Source organism: Oncorhynchus mykiss, unplaced genomic scaffold (genome assembly GCF_013265735.2).
Source record: "Oncorhynchus mykiss isolate Arlee unplaced genomic scaffold, USDA_OmykA_1.1 un_scaffold_119, whole genome shotgun sequence".
NCBI classification, from domain to species: Eukaryota; Metazoa; Chordata; class Actinopteri; order Salmoniformes; family Salmonidae; genus Oncorhynchus; species Oncorhynchus mykiss.
In genome coordinates this window covers 1,240,001-1,257,316 of record NW_023493660.1, presented here as the reverse complement: position 1 = coordinate 1,257,316, position 17,316 = coordinate 1,240,001, and the positions used below count along the sequence as shown (strand labels likewise).

The 17,316-nt window shown below is 41.5% G+C and overlaps 1 protein-coding gene across 11 annotated transcripts in view; it reads left to right on the top strand.

The window, feature by feature from the left end:
* The window catches only part of LOC110517734 (probable JmjC domain-containing histone demethylation protein 2C), a 225,697-nt gene that overhangs the window by 57,938 nt on the left and 150,443 nt on the right, over positions 1-17,316 (top strand). For all 11 annotated transcript variants that reach the window (XM_036972063.1, XM_036972064.1, XM_036972068.1 and 8 more), the window contains exon 2: positions 1,305-1,481. In XM_036972063.1, coding sequence (XP_036827958.1) covers positions 1,305-1,481 — 177 coding nt within the window. The remainder of the gene's footprint in view (positions 1-1,304; positions 1,482-17,316) is intronic.

The window sequence follows — 17,316 nt, the reverse complement described above, 5'->3', positions numbered from 1 at the left end:
TTGTATTGAACGCTGTCTGTGAGGGTTTAGACAGTAATATCTACTAGTTGTATTGAACGCTGTCTGTCTGAGGGTTTAGACAGTAATATCTACTAGTTGTATTGAACGCTGTCTGAGGGTTTAGACAGTAATATCTACTAGTTGTATTGAACGCTGTCTGTCTGAGGGTTTAGACAGTAATATCTACTAGTTGTATTGAACGCTGTCTGTCTGGGGGTTTAGACAGTAATATCTACTAGTTGTATTGAACGCTGTCTGTCTGAGGGTTTAGACAGTAATATCTACTAGTTGTATTGAACGCTGTCTGAGGGTTTAGACAGTAATATCTACTAGTTGTATTGAACGCTGTCTGAGGGTTTAGACAGTAATATCTACTAGTTGTATTGAACGCTGTCTGAGGGTTTAGACAGTAATATCTACTAGTTGTATTGAACGCTGTCTGGGGGTTTAGACAGTAATATCTACTAGTTTTATTGAACGCTGTCTGAGGGTTTAGACAGTAATATCTACTAGTTGTATTGAACGCTGTCTGAGGGTTTAGACAGTAATATCTACTAGTTGTATTGAACGCTGTCTGAGGGTTTAGACAGTAATATCTACTAGTTGTATTGAATGCTGTCTGTCTGGGGGTTTTATCAGTAATATCTACTAGTTGTATTGAACGCTGTCTGAGGGTTTAGACAGTAATATCTACTAGTTGTATTGAACGCTGTCTGTCTGAGGGTTTAGACAGTAATATCTACTAGTTGTATTGAACGCTGTCTGAGGGTTTAGACAGTAATATCTACTAGTTGTATTGAACGCTGTCTGGGGGTTTAGACAGTAATATCTACTAGTTGTATTGAACGCTGTCTGAGGGTTTAGACAGTAATATCTACTAGTTGTATTGAACGCTGTCTGGGGGTTTAGACAGTAATATCTACTAGTTGTATTGAACGCTGTCTGAGGGTTTAGACAGTAATATCTACTAGTTGTATTGAACGCTGTCTGAGGGTTTAGACAGTAATATCTACTAGTTGTATTGAACGCTGTCTGAGGGTTTAGACAGTAATATCTACTAGTTGTATTGAAAGCTGGAGTTGACGTTTATGGACTTGATTGTATCCTCTTTACAATATGAAAACGTGAACACTATCTCAAACTCTGTCAGTCTACTGACCTCTCGTCCGTGGTGGGAAAGGTCATGTGAAACAACCAACTGCAGAATGGGTTGTTATCCCTCTGTGTACACACACACACACACACACTCACACACCCTCTCTGTGTACACCCATGAACTCACCCCCTCTCTTCTCTCCTCCCAGGTGTATGTGGAGTTTGATGACCTGGAGTGGGAGAAGCGTGAGTGGGTGAAAGTGTATGAGGACTTCCAGGTGTTCCTGCTGGAGCAGCAGCTGGTATGGGCCAAGAGGAGAGAGGGCACCCTGCTGGTGGAGAACCCCCAGGGTACTAAAGACAAGCACATCCAGTGGCCAGCTCTGGTAAGGACTGATCCAGCTGTCTTCCATAGTGCCTTATCTCCCTGGACTCAGAACATCCGATGTTACTGTAGCTCTCTGCTCTCTCTGCATTGATCTCAGCACTCTCTCCATTACCTAGACCCACTGAGGATTACCATGGTAACAAGGATTATAGATCTGTGGGACATAGATTACAATGATTCTGTTTCTGTGGTGTGGGACATAGGATTACAATGATTCTGTGGTGTGTGGGGGGTGTATCTTTCTGAGCAGCTAGTGAAGTGATAGAGGGGGGTGTCTTTCTGAGCACCTAGTGAAGTGATAGAGGGGGGTGTCTTTCTGAGCACCTAGTGAAGTGATAGAGGGGGTCGTGTCTAGATATACATCCTGGTTGTATGGTGAATGGATTAGAATGGGTCGTGTCTAGATATACATCCTGGTTGTATGGTGAATGGGTTGTGTCTAGATACAGTGCCTTGCGAAAGTATTCGGCCCCCTTGAACTTTGCGGCCTTTTGCCACATTTCAGGCTTCAAACATAAAGATATAAAACTGTATTTTTTTGTGAAGAATCAACAACAAGTGGGACACAATCATGAAGTGGAATGACATTTATTGGATATTTCAAACTTTTTTAACAAATCAAAAACTGAAAAATTGGGCGTGCAAAATTATTCAGCCCCTTTACTTTCAGTGCAGCAAACTCTCTCCAGAAGTTCAGTGAGGATCTCTGAATGATCCAATGTTGACCTAAATGACTAATGATGATAAAAACAATCCACCTGTGTGTAATCAAGTCTCCGTATAAATGCACCTGCACTGTGATAGTCTCAGAGGTCCGTTAAAAGCGCAGAGAGCATCATGAAGAACAAGGAACACACCAGGCAGGTCCGAAATACTGTTGTGAAGAAGTTTAAAGCCGGATTTGGATACAAAAAGATTTCCCAAGCTTTAAACATCCCAAGGAGCACTGTGCAAGCGATAATATTGAAATGGAAGGAGTATCAGACCACTGCAAATCTACCAAGACCTGGCCGTCCCTCTAAACTTTCAGCTCATACAAGGAGAAGACTGATCAGAGATGCAGCCAAGAGGCCCATGATCACTCTGGAAGAACTGCAGAGATCTACAGCTGAGGTGGGAGACTCTGTCCATAGGACAACAATCAGTCATATATTGCACAAATCTGGCCTTTATGGAAGAGTGGCAAGAAGAAAGCCATTTCTTAAAGATATCCATAAAAAGTGTTGTTTAAAATTTGCCCCAAGCCACCTGGGAGACACACCAAACATGTGGAAGAAGGTGCTCTGGTCAGATGAAACCAAAATTGAACTTTTTGGCAACAATGCAAAACGTTATGTTTGCCGTAAAAGCAACACAGCTCATCACCCTGAACACACCATCCCCACTGTCAAACATGGTGGTGGCAGCATCATGGTTTGGGCCTGCTTTTCTTCAGCAGGGACAGGGAAGATGGTTAAAATTGATGGGAAGATGGATGGAGCCAAATACAGGACCATTCTGGAAGAAAACCTGATGGAGTCTGCAAAAGACCTGAGACTGGGACAGAGATTTGTCTTCCAACAAGACAATGATCCAAAACATAAAGCAAAATCTACAATGGAATGGTTCAAAAATAAACATATCCAGGTGTTAGAATGGCCAAGTCAAAGTCCAGACCTAAATCCAATCGAGAATCTGTGGAAAGAACTGGAAACTGCTGTTCACAAATGCTCTCCATCCAACCTCACTGAGCTCGAGCTGTTTTGCAAGGAGGAATGGGAAAAAAATGTCAGTCTCTCGATGTGCAAAACTGATAGAGACATACCCCAAGCGACTTACAGCTGTAATCACAGCAAAAGGTGGCGCTACAAAGTATTAACTTAAGGGGGCTGAATAATTTTGCACGCCCAATTTTTCAGTTTTTGATTTGTTAAAAAAGTTTGAAATATCCAATAAATGTCGTTCCACTTCATGATTGTGTCCCACTTGTTGTTGATTCTTCACAAAAAAATACAGTTATATATTTTTATGTTTGAAGCCTGAAATGTGGCAAAAGGTCGCAAAGTTCAAGGGGGCCGAATACTTTCGCAAGGCACTGTATACATCCTGGTTGTATGGTGAATGGGTTAGAATGGGTCGTGTCTGTAGATACACATCCTGGTTGTATGGTGAATGGGTCGTGTCTAGATATACATCCTGGTTGTATGGTGAATGGGTTGTGTCTGTAGATACACATCCTGGTTGTATGGTGAATGGGTCGTGTCTAGATACACATCCTGGTTGTATGGTGAATGGGTCGTGTCTAGATATACATCCTGGTTGTATGGTGAATGGGTTTGAATGGGTCGTGTCTGTAGATATACATCCTGGTTGTATGGTGAATGGGTCGTGTCTAGATATACATCCTGGTTGTATGGTGAATGGGTCGTGTCTAGATATACATCATGGTTGTATGGTGAATGGGTTAGAATGGGTCATGTCTGTAGATACACATCCTGGTTGTATGGTGAATGGGTCGTGTCTAGATATACATCCTGGTTGTATGGTGAATGGGTTGTGTCTGTAGATACACATCCTGGTTGTATGGTGAATGGGTCGTGTCTAGATATACATCGTGGTTGTATGGTGAATGGGTCGTGTCTAGATATACATCCTGGTTGTATGGTGAATGGATTAGAATGGGTCGTGTCTAGATATACATCCTGGTTGTATGGTGAATGGATTAGAATGGGTCGTGTCTAGATATACATCCTGGTTGTATGGTGAATGGGTTAGAATGGGTCGTGTCTAGATATACATCCTGGTTGTATGGTGAATGGGTCGTGTCTAGATGTACATTCTGGTTGTATGGTGAATGGGTCGTGTCTAGATATACATCCTGGTTGTATGGTGAATGGGTCGTGTCTAGACATACATCCTGGTTGTATGGTGAATGGGTCGTGTCTAGATATACATCCTGGTTGTATGGTGAATGGGTCGTGTCTAGATAGATCTAGATATACATCCTGGTTGTATGGTGAATGGGTTTGAATGGGTTGTGTCTAGATATACATCCTGGTTGTATGGTGAATGGGTCGTGTCTAGATATACATCCTGGTTGTATGGTGAATGGGTCGTGCCTGTAGATTTAATTGAAGGATTCATAAACATGGTGCAGATCACGTGTATAAATCTAACCCCAAAACCAAAAAGGTTCAAGAACAAGACATAAATATTCCCACTCTAAGCGGTCAAAGGCTTTCTCTGCATCTAATGATGACACAGCAGACGGGGTATCCAGACGGGAATCCTCGACAACCACACGGAACAGGCGGCGCCCTATCGGCTGCCTGACGACCCTTAATAAACCCTGTTTGGTTTGGATGTATGAGCTTGGTAATAACTTTCTCTAAGCCCGGGACTAGAACCTGGTCTTAATAAACCCTGTTTGGTCTGGATGTATGAGCTTGGTAATAACTTTCTCTAAGCGCGGGACTAGAACCTGGTCTTAATAAACCCTGTTTGGTCTGGATGTATGAGCTTGTTAATAACTTTCTCTAAGCCCGGGACTAGAACGTGGGCATACATCTTCGTTTCTGTTCCGATTTAAACTGATTGACTGAAAATTGGCACAATTTGTGAGGTCTTTTCCTTTCTTAGGGGATATCGTAGCTGCGTCGATGTCTCTGTGGATTTGTCCTTTTTCAAAAGCGATATTAAGTGATTGAAGAATAACTGGTCCGAGCTCATCCCAAACTACTTCAGGAGGTTTTCCATCAATACCAGATGTTAATCTATCTCCATATTTAATAGAGCAGCTCAGATGAAGGGACCGATTCCTCTAATGAAACTGTGTCCTCTTGACAGAGTTTGGGGAAACGGAAGGTTCTCCAGAAACGGTAGACGTTTGACTTCAGATTGTTGTAGAGTGAGGCCGGGTGCTGCAGACTGTTCCAGTGCCCCCTCGTTGATTTTATATGATACAAGTCTAGGTCCAAGAGGTTTCTAAACAGCTAATCAAATTACTACCCAGACTATTTGCATTGACCCCCCCCCCACCAATATGCTGCTACTACTCTGTTATCTATGCATAGTCACTGTAACTCTACCTACATGTCCATATGACCTCAATTACCTCAACTAACCGGTGCCTCCGCACATTGATTCTGTACCAGTACCACCAGTATACAGACCCGCTATTGTTATTTTACTGCTGCTCTTTAATTATTGTTTCCTTTTATTTTTTGTATTTTTTTTGGGGGGGTGGGGGCATTTTTTAAACTGCATTGTTGGTTAAGGGCTCGTAAGTGAGCATTTCAATGGAGGTGAATGCCTGTTGTATTCGGCGCATGTGACAAATGATTTGATATATGTTGAAGATGGTGGGGCTTAAGCTGCATCCCACGGCCCTGTGGGAAGAAGTGTGTCTTTGCCAATTTTAACTGCACACATGTACATGGATTTTAGAATGTATGTTTTTCACCACCACCACTTTCCATTAATTTGTATAGCAAACCCTCATGTCAATTTGTATAGCAAACCCTCATGTCAATTTGTATAGCAAACCCTCATGTCAATTTGTATAGCAAACCCTCATGTCAAATTGTATAGCAAACCCTCATGTCAATTTGTATAGCAAACCCTCATGTCAAATTGTATAGCAAACCCTCATGTCAAATTGTATAGCAAACCCTCATGTCAAATTGTATAGCAAACCCTCATGTCAAATTGTATAGCAAACCCTCATGTCAAATTGTATAGCAAACCCTCATGTCAATTTTTATAGCAAACCCTCATGTCAATTTGTATAGCAAACCCTCATGTCAAAATGTATAGCAAACCCTCATGTCAAATTGTATAGCAAACCCTCATGTCAAATTGTATAGCAAACCCTCATGTCAAATTGTATAGCAAACCCTCATGTCAAATTGTATAGCAAACCCTCATGTCAAATTGTATAGCAAACCCTCATGTCAAATTGTATAGCAAACCCTCATGTCAAATTGTACAGCAAACCCTCATGTCAATTTGTATAGCAAACCCTCATGTCAAATTGTATAGCAAACCCTCATGTCAATTTGTATAGCAAACCCTCATGTCAAATTGATTCAAATGCTTTTTTTAAATCAACAAAGAATGAGAAGACTTTGCCTTTGTTTTGGTTTGTTTGTCAATTAGTGTGCAGGGTGAATACGTGGTCTGTTGTATGATACTTTGGTAAAAAGCCAATTGGACATTTTCTCAGTACATTGTTTTCGCCGAGGAAATGTACGAGTCTGCTGTTAATGATAATGCAGAGGATTTCCCCAAGGTTGCTGTTGACGCATATCCCACGGTAGTTATTGGTGTCAAATTGGTCTACTTTTGTGAATTGGGGTGATCAGTCCTTGGTTCCAAATATTGGGGAAGATGCCAGAGCTGAGGATGATGTCAGACAACAAATTCCAATTGTCTAAATATAAACTCTGTATAATTTCTCATTTCATTTAGGATATGATTCAGGATGATGTTAATGAGTATATGTTTAGCCAAATGGAATTGTCTGTATAGTTAATCATTTCATTAAGGATACCATCATCACCATAGGCCTTTTTGGGTTTGAGGGTTGTATTTTGTCCTGTAGTTCATTCAAGATAATTGGAGAAAACAGTGGGTTCTGGTCTTTAATAGTTGATTCTAAGATGTGTATATGTTTTTGTTCTATGTTATAAAGCCAGAAAGATTGGAGAAGTGCTTTACCCCCCATACATCTCCATTTTGGATAGATAACTCTTCGTGTTTGTGTGTGTGTGTGTGTGTGTGTTCCGATTCTACCAGAAGTGATTAGTCTATGGATTCTTCAATTACGTTGAGCTGATTTCTGACGTGCTGTTCCTTCTTTTTCCGTAGTGTATTTCTGTATTGTTTTAGTGATTCACCATAGTGACGGCGTAGACTCAGGTTTTCCGGGTCTCTATGTTTTTGGTTGGGCAGGTTTCTACACTTCTTTCTTAGGTTTTTGTATTCTTCATCAAACCGTTTGTCATTGTTATTTTTCTTTGGTTTGATATTTTTTGGTTTGATAGAGGTCAAATATTCTGTTTAGGTTTTCTACTGGCAAGTTTACACCTTCACTATTATAGTGAAATGTTTTGTCCAGGAAGTTGTCTGAAAGGGATTGAATTTGTTGTTGCCTAATTGTTTTTTGGTATGTTTCCACATTACTTTCCTTCCATCTATAGCATTTCTTAATATTATTCAGTTCCTTTGTCTTTGATGTCTCATGACTGAGTATTGCTCTGTTCTAGTAGACTGTGATTTTGCTGTGATCTGATCGGGGTGTCAGTGGGTTTGACTGTGAATGCTCTGAGAGACTCTGGGTCTCTCTCTCTTTCTCTCTCTCTCCTATTAATTAGTCTGGAGCCTGTGACTCCCAGCCCGTCTGCCCTGGCAAGGGGAGCACAGAGTTGGCTTTAAACCTAATGGAGGCTTGGTCTTGCACTCCGGGTTGGCCGTCTGCCTGCTGGTTCAGAACAGGGCTCATTTTAACAAGCTTTCGTGTTGGAGTCTAGGCAGAACACAGGAAAGGAAAAGTGGCAGTAATGTCATGCATCTTATTGTTAGTAGTAGAGAATAGAGAACAGATCAATGTCATGTCATCTTATTGTTAGTAGTAGAGAATAGATCTATGTCATGTCATCTTATTGTTAGTAGTACAGAATAGATCTGTCATGTCATCTTATTGTTAGTAGTACAGAATAGATCTATGTCATGTCATCTTATTGTTAGTAGTACAGAATAGATCTATGTCATGTCATCTTATTGTTAGCAGTAGAGAATAGATCTATGTCATGTCATCTTATTGTTAGCAGTAGAGAATAGATCTATGTCATGTCATCTTATTGTTAGCAGTAGAGAATAGATCTATGTTGTGTCATGTTATTGTTAGTAGTAGAGAATAGATCTATGTCATCTTATTGTTAGTAGTACAGAATAGATCTGTCATGTCATCTTATTGTTAGTAATAGAGAATAGATCTATGTCATGTCATCTTATTGTTAGTAGTACAGAATAGATCTATGTCATGTCATCTTATTGTTAGTAGTACAGAATAGATCTATGTCATGTCATCTTATTGTTAGTAGTACAGAATAGATCTATGTCATCTTATTGTTAGTAGTAGAGAATAGATCTATGTCATGTCATCTTATTGTTAGTAGTACAGAATAGAGAACAGATCTATGTTGTGTCATCTTATTGTTAGTAGTAGAGAATAGACCATCTTATTGTTAGTAGTAGAGAATAGATCATCTTATTGTTAGTAGTAGAGAATAGATCATCTTATTGTTAGTAGTAGAGAATAGATCATCTTATTGTTAGTAGTAGAGAATAGATCTATGTCATATCATCTTATTGTTAGTAGTAGAGAATAGATCTATGTCATGTCATCTTATTGTTAGTAGTAGAGAATAGATCTATGTCATGTCATCTTATTGTTAGTAGTAGAGAATAGATCTATGTCATGTCATCTTATTGTTAGTAGTAGAGAATAGATCTATGTCATGTCATCTTGTTGTTAGTAGTAGAGAATAGATCATCTTATTGTTAGTAGTAGAGAATAGATCTATGTCATGTCATCTTATTGTTAGTAGTAGAGAATAGAGAACAGATCTATGTTGTGTCATCTTATTGTTAGTAGTACAGAATAGAGAACAGATCTATGTTGTGTCATCTTATTGTTAGTAGTAGAGAATAGACCATCTTATTGTTAGTAGTAGAGAATAGATCATCTTATTGTTAGTAGTAGAGAATAGAGAACAGATCTATGTTGTGTCATCTTATTGTTAGTAGTACAGAATAGAGAACAGATCTATGTTGTGTCATCTTATTGTTAGTAGTAGAGAATAGATCATCTTACTGTTAGTAGTAGAGAATAGATCTATGTCATATCATCTTATTGTTAGTAGTAGAGAATAGATCTATGTCATATCATCTTATTGTTAGTAGTACAGAATAGATCTATGTCATATCATCTTATTGTTAGTAGTAGAGAATAGATCTATGTCATGTCATCTTATTGTTAGTAATAGAGAATAGATCTATGTCATGTCATCTTATTGTTAGTAGTACAGAATAGATCTGTCATGTCATCTTATTGTTAGTAGTAGAGAATAGATCTATGTCATCTTATTGTTAGTAGTAGAGAATAGATCTATGTCATGTCATCTTATTGTTAGTAGTAGAGAATAGATCTATGTCATGTCATCTTATTGTTAGTAGTAGAGAATAGATCTATGTCATGTCATCTTATTGTTAGTAGTAGAGAATAGATCATCTTATTGTTAGTAGTAGAGAATAGATCATCTTATTGTTAGTAGTAGAGAATAGATCATCTTATTGTTAGTAGTAGAGAATAGATCTATGTCATATCATCTTATTGTTAGTAGTAGAGAATAGATATATGTCATGTCATCTTATTGTTAGTAGTACAGAATAGATCTATGTCATATCATCTTATTGTTAGTAGTACAGAATAGAGAACAGATCTATGTTGTGTCATCTTATTGTTAGTAGTAGAGAATAGACCATCTTATTGTTAGTAGTAGAGAATATATCATCTTATTGTTAGTAGTAGAGAATAGATCATCTTATTGTTAGTAGTAGAGAATAGATCTATGTCATGTCATCTTATTGTTAGTAGTAGAGAATAGATCATCTTATTGTTAGTAGTACAGAATAGATCTATGTCATGTCATCTTATTGTTAGTAGTAGAGAATAGATCTATGTCATGTCATCTTATTGTTAGTAGTACAGAATAGATCTATGTCATATCATCTTATTGTTAGTAGTAGAGAATAGATCTATGTCATATCATCTTATTGTTAGTAGTAGAGAATAGATCTATGTCATGTCATCTTATTGTTAGTAGTAGAGAATAGATCTATGTCATATCATCCTATTGTTAGTAGTAGAGAATAGATCTATGTCATATCATCCTATTGTTTGTAGTAGAGAATAGATCTATGTTGTGTGATCTTATTGTTAGTAGTAGAGAATAGATCTATGTCATCTTATTGTTAGTAGTAGAGAATAGATCTATGTTGTGTGATCTTATTGTTAGTAGTAGAGAATAGATCTATGTCATCTTATTGTTAGTAGTAGAGAATAGATAATCTTATTGTTAGTAGTAGAGAATAGATCTATGTCATGTCATCTTATTGTTAGTAGTAGAGAATAGATCTATGTTGTGTGATCGTATTGTTAGTAGTAGAGAATAGATCTATGTTATGTGATCTTATTGTTAGTAGTAGAGAATAGATCTATGTCATGTCATCTTATTGTTAGTAGTAGAGAATAGATCTATGTCATCTTATTGTTAGTAGTAGAGAATAGATCTATGTTATGTGATCTTATTGTTAGTAGTAGAGAATAGATCTATGTCATGTCATCTTATTGTTAGTAGTAGAGAATAGATCTATGTCATGTCATCTTATTGTTAGTAGTAGAGAATAGATCTATGTCATCTTATTGTTAGTAGTAGAGAATAGATCTATGTCATCTTATTGTTAGTAGTAGAGAATAGATCTATGTTATGTGATCTTATTGTTAGTAGTAGAGAATAGATCTATGTCATGTCATCTTATTGTTAGTAGTAGAGAATAGATCTATGTCATCTTATTGTTAGTAGTAGAGAATAGATCTATGTTATGTGATCTTATTGTTAGTAGTAGAGAATAGATCTATGTCATCTTATTGTTAGTAGTAGAGAATAGATCTATGTCATGTCATCTTATTGTTAGTAGTAGAGAATAGATCTATGTCATCTTATTGTTAGTAGTACAGAATAGATCTATGTCATCTTATTGTTAGTAATAGAGAATAGATCTATGTCATGTCATCTTATTGTTAGTAGTAGAGAATAGATCTATGTCATCTTATTGTTAGTAGTAGAGAATAGATCTATGTTGTGTGATCTTAGGGTTTTGCTGGCAAGGTGGCACTGCTTTCAGTTAAAAAATATATGCATTTTCAAATAGTTGTGCAAATGACATTGATGATATAATCATTGGTTATGTTTATTTGATGGAACCTCCGTAGGAGTTGATCAATTTGTATTGCTTTGTTGACAAAGCTGAGACTGCACAAATGAGGTTGGCTTAACGTGCTGATCAAAATATATCAGCAAAGCATGTTAAATGGTTGCTTTCTGATATATACTAGACTATTTGTGTTCCGTTGTACAGCAGACCTCATTCTAGTGAGGCGGAGAGACCGCAGCGAGTCTGAATGTGCTCAGAGCACAGCTGGACATTATTTATAGCCTTCCTTACCCTTTCATTTTTTCCATCTGACCTCATTTTGGTCCACGGAGTGCTGTCTCTGCTCTGCCTGGCATACAGCAGAGAGGACAGGAGGAGAGAGGACAGGATCATCTGAACTCTTGTCAGACAAATGAAAAACAGGCTGGCGACGGGAGGAAGAGAGGGTGACGGGGTAGGAAGAGAGGTGACGGGGGAGGAAGAGAGGGGGAGGGGAGGGCGACGGGGGAGGAAGAGAGGTAACGGGGAGGAAGAGAGGGGGAGGGGAGGGCGACGGGGGAGGAAGAGAGGGAGGGGAGGGTGACGGGGGAGAAAGGGAGGGAGACTGGGAGGAAGAGAGGGGGAGGGGAGGGCGACGGAGGGGAAGAGTCCTGATGATGAACACATTTGGGGAAACGTCCTGGGGTCCTGATGATGAACACATTTGGGGAAGGGTCCTGATGATGAACACATTTGGGGAAGGGTCCTGATGATGAACACATTTGGGGAAGGGTCCTGGTGTCCTGATGATGAACACATTTGGGGAAGGGTCCTGGGGTCCTGATGATGAACACATTTGGGGAAGGGTCCTGGGGTCCTGATGATGAACACATTTGGGGAAGGGTCCTGATGATGAACACATTTGGGGAAGGGTCCTGGTGTCCTGATGATGAACACATTTGGGGAAGGGTCCTGGGGTCCTGATGATGAACACATTTGGGGAAGGGTCCTGATGATGAACACATTTGGGGAAGGGTCCTGGTGTCCTGATGATGAACACATTTGGGGAAGGGTCCTGGGGTCCTGATGATGAACACATTTGGGGAAGGGTCCTGGGGTCCTGATGATGAACACATTTGGGGAAGGGTCCTGATGATGAACACATTTGGGGAAGGGTCCTGATGATGAACACATTTGGGGAAGGGTCCTGGGGTCCTGATGATGAACACATTTGGGGAAGGGTCCTGGTGATGAACACATTTGGGGAAGGGTCCTGGGGTCCTGATGATGAACACATTTGGGGAAGGGTCCTGGTGTCCTGATGATGAACACATTTGGGGAAGGGTCCTGATGATGAACACATTTGGGGAAGGGTCCTGATGATGAACACATTTGGGGAAGGGTCCTGATGATGAACACATTTGGGGAAGGGTCCTGATGATGAACACATTTGGGGAAGGGTCCTGATGATGAACACATTTGGGGAAGGGTCCTGGTGTCCTGATGATGAACACATTTGGGGAAGGGTCCTGGGGTCCTGATGATGAACACATTTGGGGAAGGGTCCTGGGGTCCTGATGATGAACACATTTGGGGAAGGGTCCTGGTGTCCTGATGATGAACACATTTGGGGAAGGGTCCTGATGATGAACACATTTGGGGAAGGGTCCTGGTGTCCTGATGATGAACACATTTGGGGAAGGGTCCTGGTGTCCTGATGATGAACACATTTGGGGAAGGGTCCTGGGGTCCTGATGATGAACACATTTGGGGAAGGGTCCTGGTGATGAACACATTTGGGGATTGAGTTTAGAGAAAAGAGAAAGAAGCTGTTAATTGGCTTAAACATTCTGCCAGTCAATCCTCTCAGGATCGGGTTGTCTTTCTCTTGGTACATGTTGATGTCATCATCTTAGTTTCTGTTAGTAGGTGTCTTTCTCTTGGTACATGTTGATGTCATCATCTTAGTTTCTGTTAGTAGGTTGTCTTTCTCTTGGTGCATGTTGATGTCATCATCTTAGTTTCTGTTAGTAGGTTGTCTTTCTCTTGGTGCATGTTGATGTTATCATCTTAGTTTCTGTTAGGTTGTCTTTCTCTTGGTGCATGTTGATGTTATCATCTTAGTTTCTGTTAGTAGGTGTCTTTCTCTTGGTGCATGTTGATGTCATCATCTTAGTTTCTGTTAGTAGGTGTCTTTCTCTTGGTGCATGTTGATGTCATCATCTTAGTTTCTGTTAGTAGGTGTCTTTCTCTTGGTGCATGTTGATGTCATCATCTTAGTTTCTGTTAGTAGGTGTCTTTCTCTTGGTGCATGTTGATGTCATCATCTTAGTTTCTGTTAGTAGGTGTCTTTCTCTTGGTGCATGTTGATGTTATCATCTTAGTTTCTGTTAGTAGGTGTCTTTCTCTTGGTGCATGTTGATGTTATCATCTTAGTGTCTGTTAGTAAATGTCCAAAGAGGACATTCCTCTGTTCTGTTTGGTCCAGCTGTAACGGTGATGGATTAAATACACGCTCTCATTGGTGAGAAGAGAAGTGTCATTCTGAAGTCTCAGTACTCTGTAAACTAACACCTAATGGGCTGAAGTCTCAGTACTCTGTAAACTAACACCTAATGGGCTGAAGTCTCAGTACTCTGTAAACTAACACCTAATGGGCTGAAGTCTCAGTACTCTGTAAACTAACACCTAATGGGCTGAAGTCTCAGTACTCTGTAAACTAACACCTAATGGGCTGAAGTCTGTAGAATGAAAACATTGAATATCAGAATGAGGCCTTGGATCGAGTCCCGTCCCCCACCTTCCCCTCCCCTGTAATTAGTACCATGTGCAGTTCTTGGAGCGTACATGTGGGGGTTTTCTACCCTCTCGTCTCCTTTCCTGCCCTCTCCTTTCCTCTCCTTTCCTGCCCTCTCCTGCCCTCTTCTTTCCTGCCCTTTCCTGCCCTCTCCTTTCCTCTCCTTTCCTCTCCTGCCCTCTCCTTTCCTCTCCTGCCCTCTCCTTTCCTCTCCTTTCCTGCACTCTGTAGTACAGTCTTCCAGTGTTTCCTAGTAACACAGCTAAATGTGTAAACATGAAAGCACCCTCATAAAAATACCTCATGAGGCAAGACACGACAATCACCTCTTTATCTCAGTAACTGTCTGGCCAGTCAAGCGTCCCCCTCCCTCTCTCTCCAATTCAAATAACTTTATTGGCATGGGGAAGCACAGGTTTAAATTGCAAAAGCAAGTGAAATGAGATGATAAACAAAAGTGAAATAAACAATCATAGATGAAGAGTAAACAGTAAACAAACGTTTGAAGGGACAGACATTATGGTTATGAACAGAAGGGTTGGGAGACGTCTGGGACTGGAGGGGGGCGTGTTGTTGCGTTGCCTAGCAACACAGTAGAGGATCTCTCAGGCACAAACCTGCAGATTACGGTGGAATCATTTAGAATACAATGTGGACTTCTTACCAATATTGTAATTTATTGTGTTTTAAGTAACACTAACAGAGGTGTTCACTGTTGGAAATCATCACTGGGCAGTCTTAGGAGAGATAAGCAAACAGTCACACTCTGAGCTCAACCGCGGGCCAGAGCTGAGCTCACATCCTACCTACTGATGTCATCGGAGGAGATGATGACCCACTGCCATGGTGGAGAGGGAATGAGGGTCGCTTCCCACCTCTTTGCCAGCGTGGCCCCTCAAACAGGCTGCCTCTACAAACAGGCTGCCTCTACCAGCAGGCTGCCTCTACCAGCAGGCTGCCTCTACCAGCAGGCTTCCTCTACCAGCAGGCTTCCTCTACCAGCAGGCTTCCTCTACCAGCAGTCTGCCTCTACCAGCAGGCTGCCTCTACCAGCAGGCTGCCTCTACCAGCAGGCTGCCTCTACCAGCAGGCTGCCTCTACCAGCAGGCTTCCTCTACCAGTAGGCTGCCTCTACCAGCAGGCTTCCTCTACCAATAGGCTGCCTTTACCAGCAGGCTTCCTCTACCAGCAGGCTGCCTTTACCAGCAGGCTGCCTTTACCAGCAGGCTGCCTTTACCAGCAGGCTGCCTCTACCAGTAGGCTGCCTTTACCTGCAGGCTGCCTCTACCAGCAGGCTGCCTCTACTAGCATGCTGCCTCTACAAGCAGGCTTCCTCTACCAGTAGGCTGCCTCTACATCTGTGTCCTGTCTGAAGGTGTTTCCACTAGGCCTATAGCAGTCAATGTTAGCGCTGTCTATTAAAGCCTGAACAGGTGAACATGCTAGTGTTCCTGGCCAGAAGCCTTCAGGCAGGTTAATATACTGTATCATGAAAATAAAAATAGTCAATGGTTCTTCATTGCACTTTTAATTTTCAAAGCCTGTATTCACAGATGGGCCTTATTCTAAATAAATGTAGCCTAGGCTAAATTATCCTGTTGTGCCTTAAGCTTATTTGCAATGTAACTTATTTGGTTAAGCATTTCGCTACACTCGCATTAACATCTGCTAACCATGTGTTTGGGACAAATACAATTTGATTTGATTTAATCACTCATTTTGTTTACTTTATTTATTTTGTAATTTGTCACCTATCCAAATGTTGGCCATGTTCTGTCATCTCCACCCGGCACAGTCAGAAGAGGACTGGCCACCCCTCATAGCCTGGTTCCTCTCTAGGTTTCCTCCTAGGTTTTGGCCTTTCTAGGGAGTTTTTCCTAGCCACCGTGCTTCTACACCTGTATTACTTGCTGTTTGGGGTTTTAGGCTGGGTTTCTGTACAGCACTTTGAGATATCAGCTGATGTACGAAGGGTTGATAGCTAGGTTGTGGTGTCTTGTGGATACCACGCTAGTCTAGCTAGGCGGTGGTGTGTTGTGGATACCACGCTAGTCTAGCTAGGTGGTGGTGTGTTGTGGATACCACGCTAGTCTAGCTAGGTGGTGGTGTGTTGTGGATACCACGCTAGTCTAGCTAGGTGGTGGTGTGTTGTGGATACCACGCTAGTCTAGCTAGGTGGTGGTGTGTTGTGGGTACCACGCTAGTCTAGCTAGGTTGTGGTGTCTTGTGGATACCACGCTAGTCTAGCTAGGCAGTGGTGGTGTCTTGTGGATACCACGCTAGTCTAGCTAGGTTCTGTTGTCTTGTGGATACCACGCTAGTCTAGCAAGGCGGTGGTGTCTTGTGGATACCACGCTAGTCTAGCTAGGTGGTGGTGGTGTCTTGTGGATACCACGCTAGTATAGCTAGGCAGTGGTGGTGTCTTGTGGATACCACGCTAGTCTAGCTAGGTTCTGTTGTCTTGTGGATACCACGCTAGTCTAGCTAGGCGGTGATGTCTTGTGGATACCACGCTAGTCTAGCTAGGTGGTGGTGGTGTCTTGTGGATACCACGCTAGTCTAGCTAGGTGGTGGTGGTGTCTTGTGGATACCACGCTAGTCTAGCTAGGTGGTGGTGGTGTCTTGTGGATACCACGCTAGTCTAGCTAGGTGGTGGTGGTGTCTTGTGGATACCACGCTAGTCTAGCTAGGCGGTGGTGTGTTGTGGATACCACACTAGTCTAGCTAGGCGGTGGTGTGTTGTGGATACCACGCTAGTCTAGCTAGGTTGTGGTGTCTTGTGGATACCACGCTAGTCTAGCTAGGTTGTGGTGTCTTGTGGATACCACGCTAGTCTAGCTAGGCGGTGGTGTGTTGTGGATACCACGCTAGTCTAGCTAGGGGGGGGGGGTGTCTTGTGGATACCACGCTAGTCTAGCTAGGCGGGGGGTGTCTTGTGGATACCACGCTAGTCTAGCTAGGTGGTGGTGGGGGTGTGTTGTGGATCCCACGCTAGTCTAGCTAGGTGGTGGTGGTGGTGTCTTGTGGATACCACGCTTGTCTAGCTAGGTGGTGGTGGTGTCTTGTGGATACCACGCTA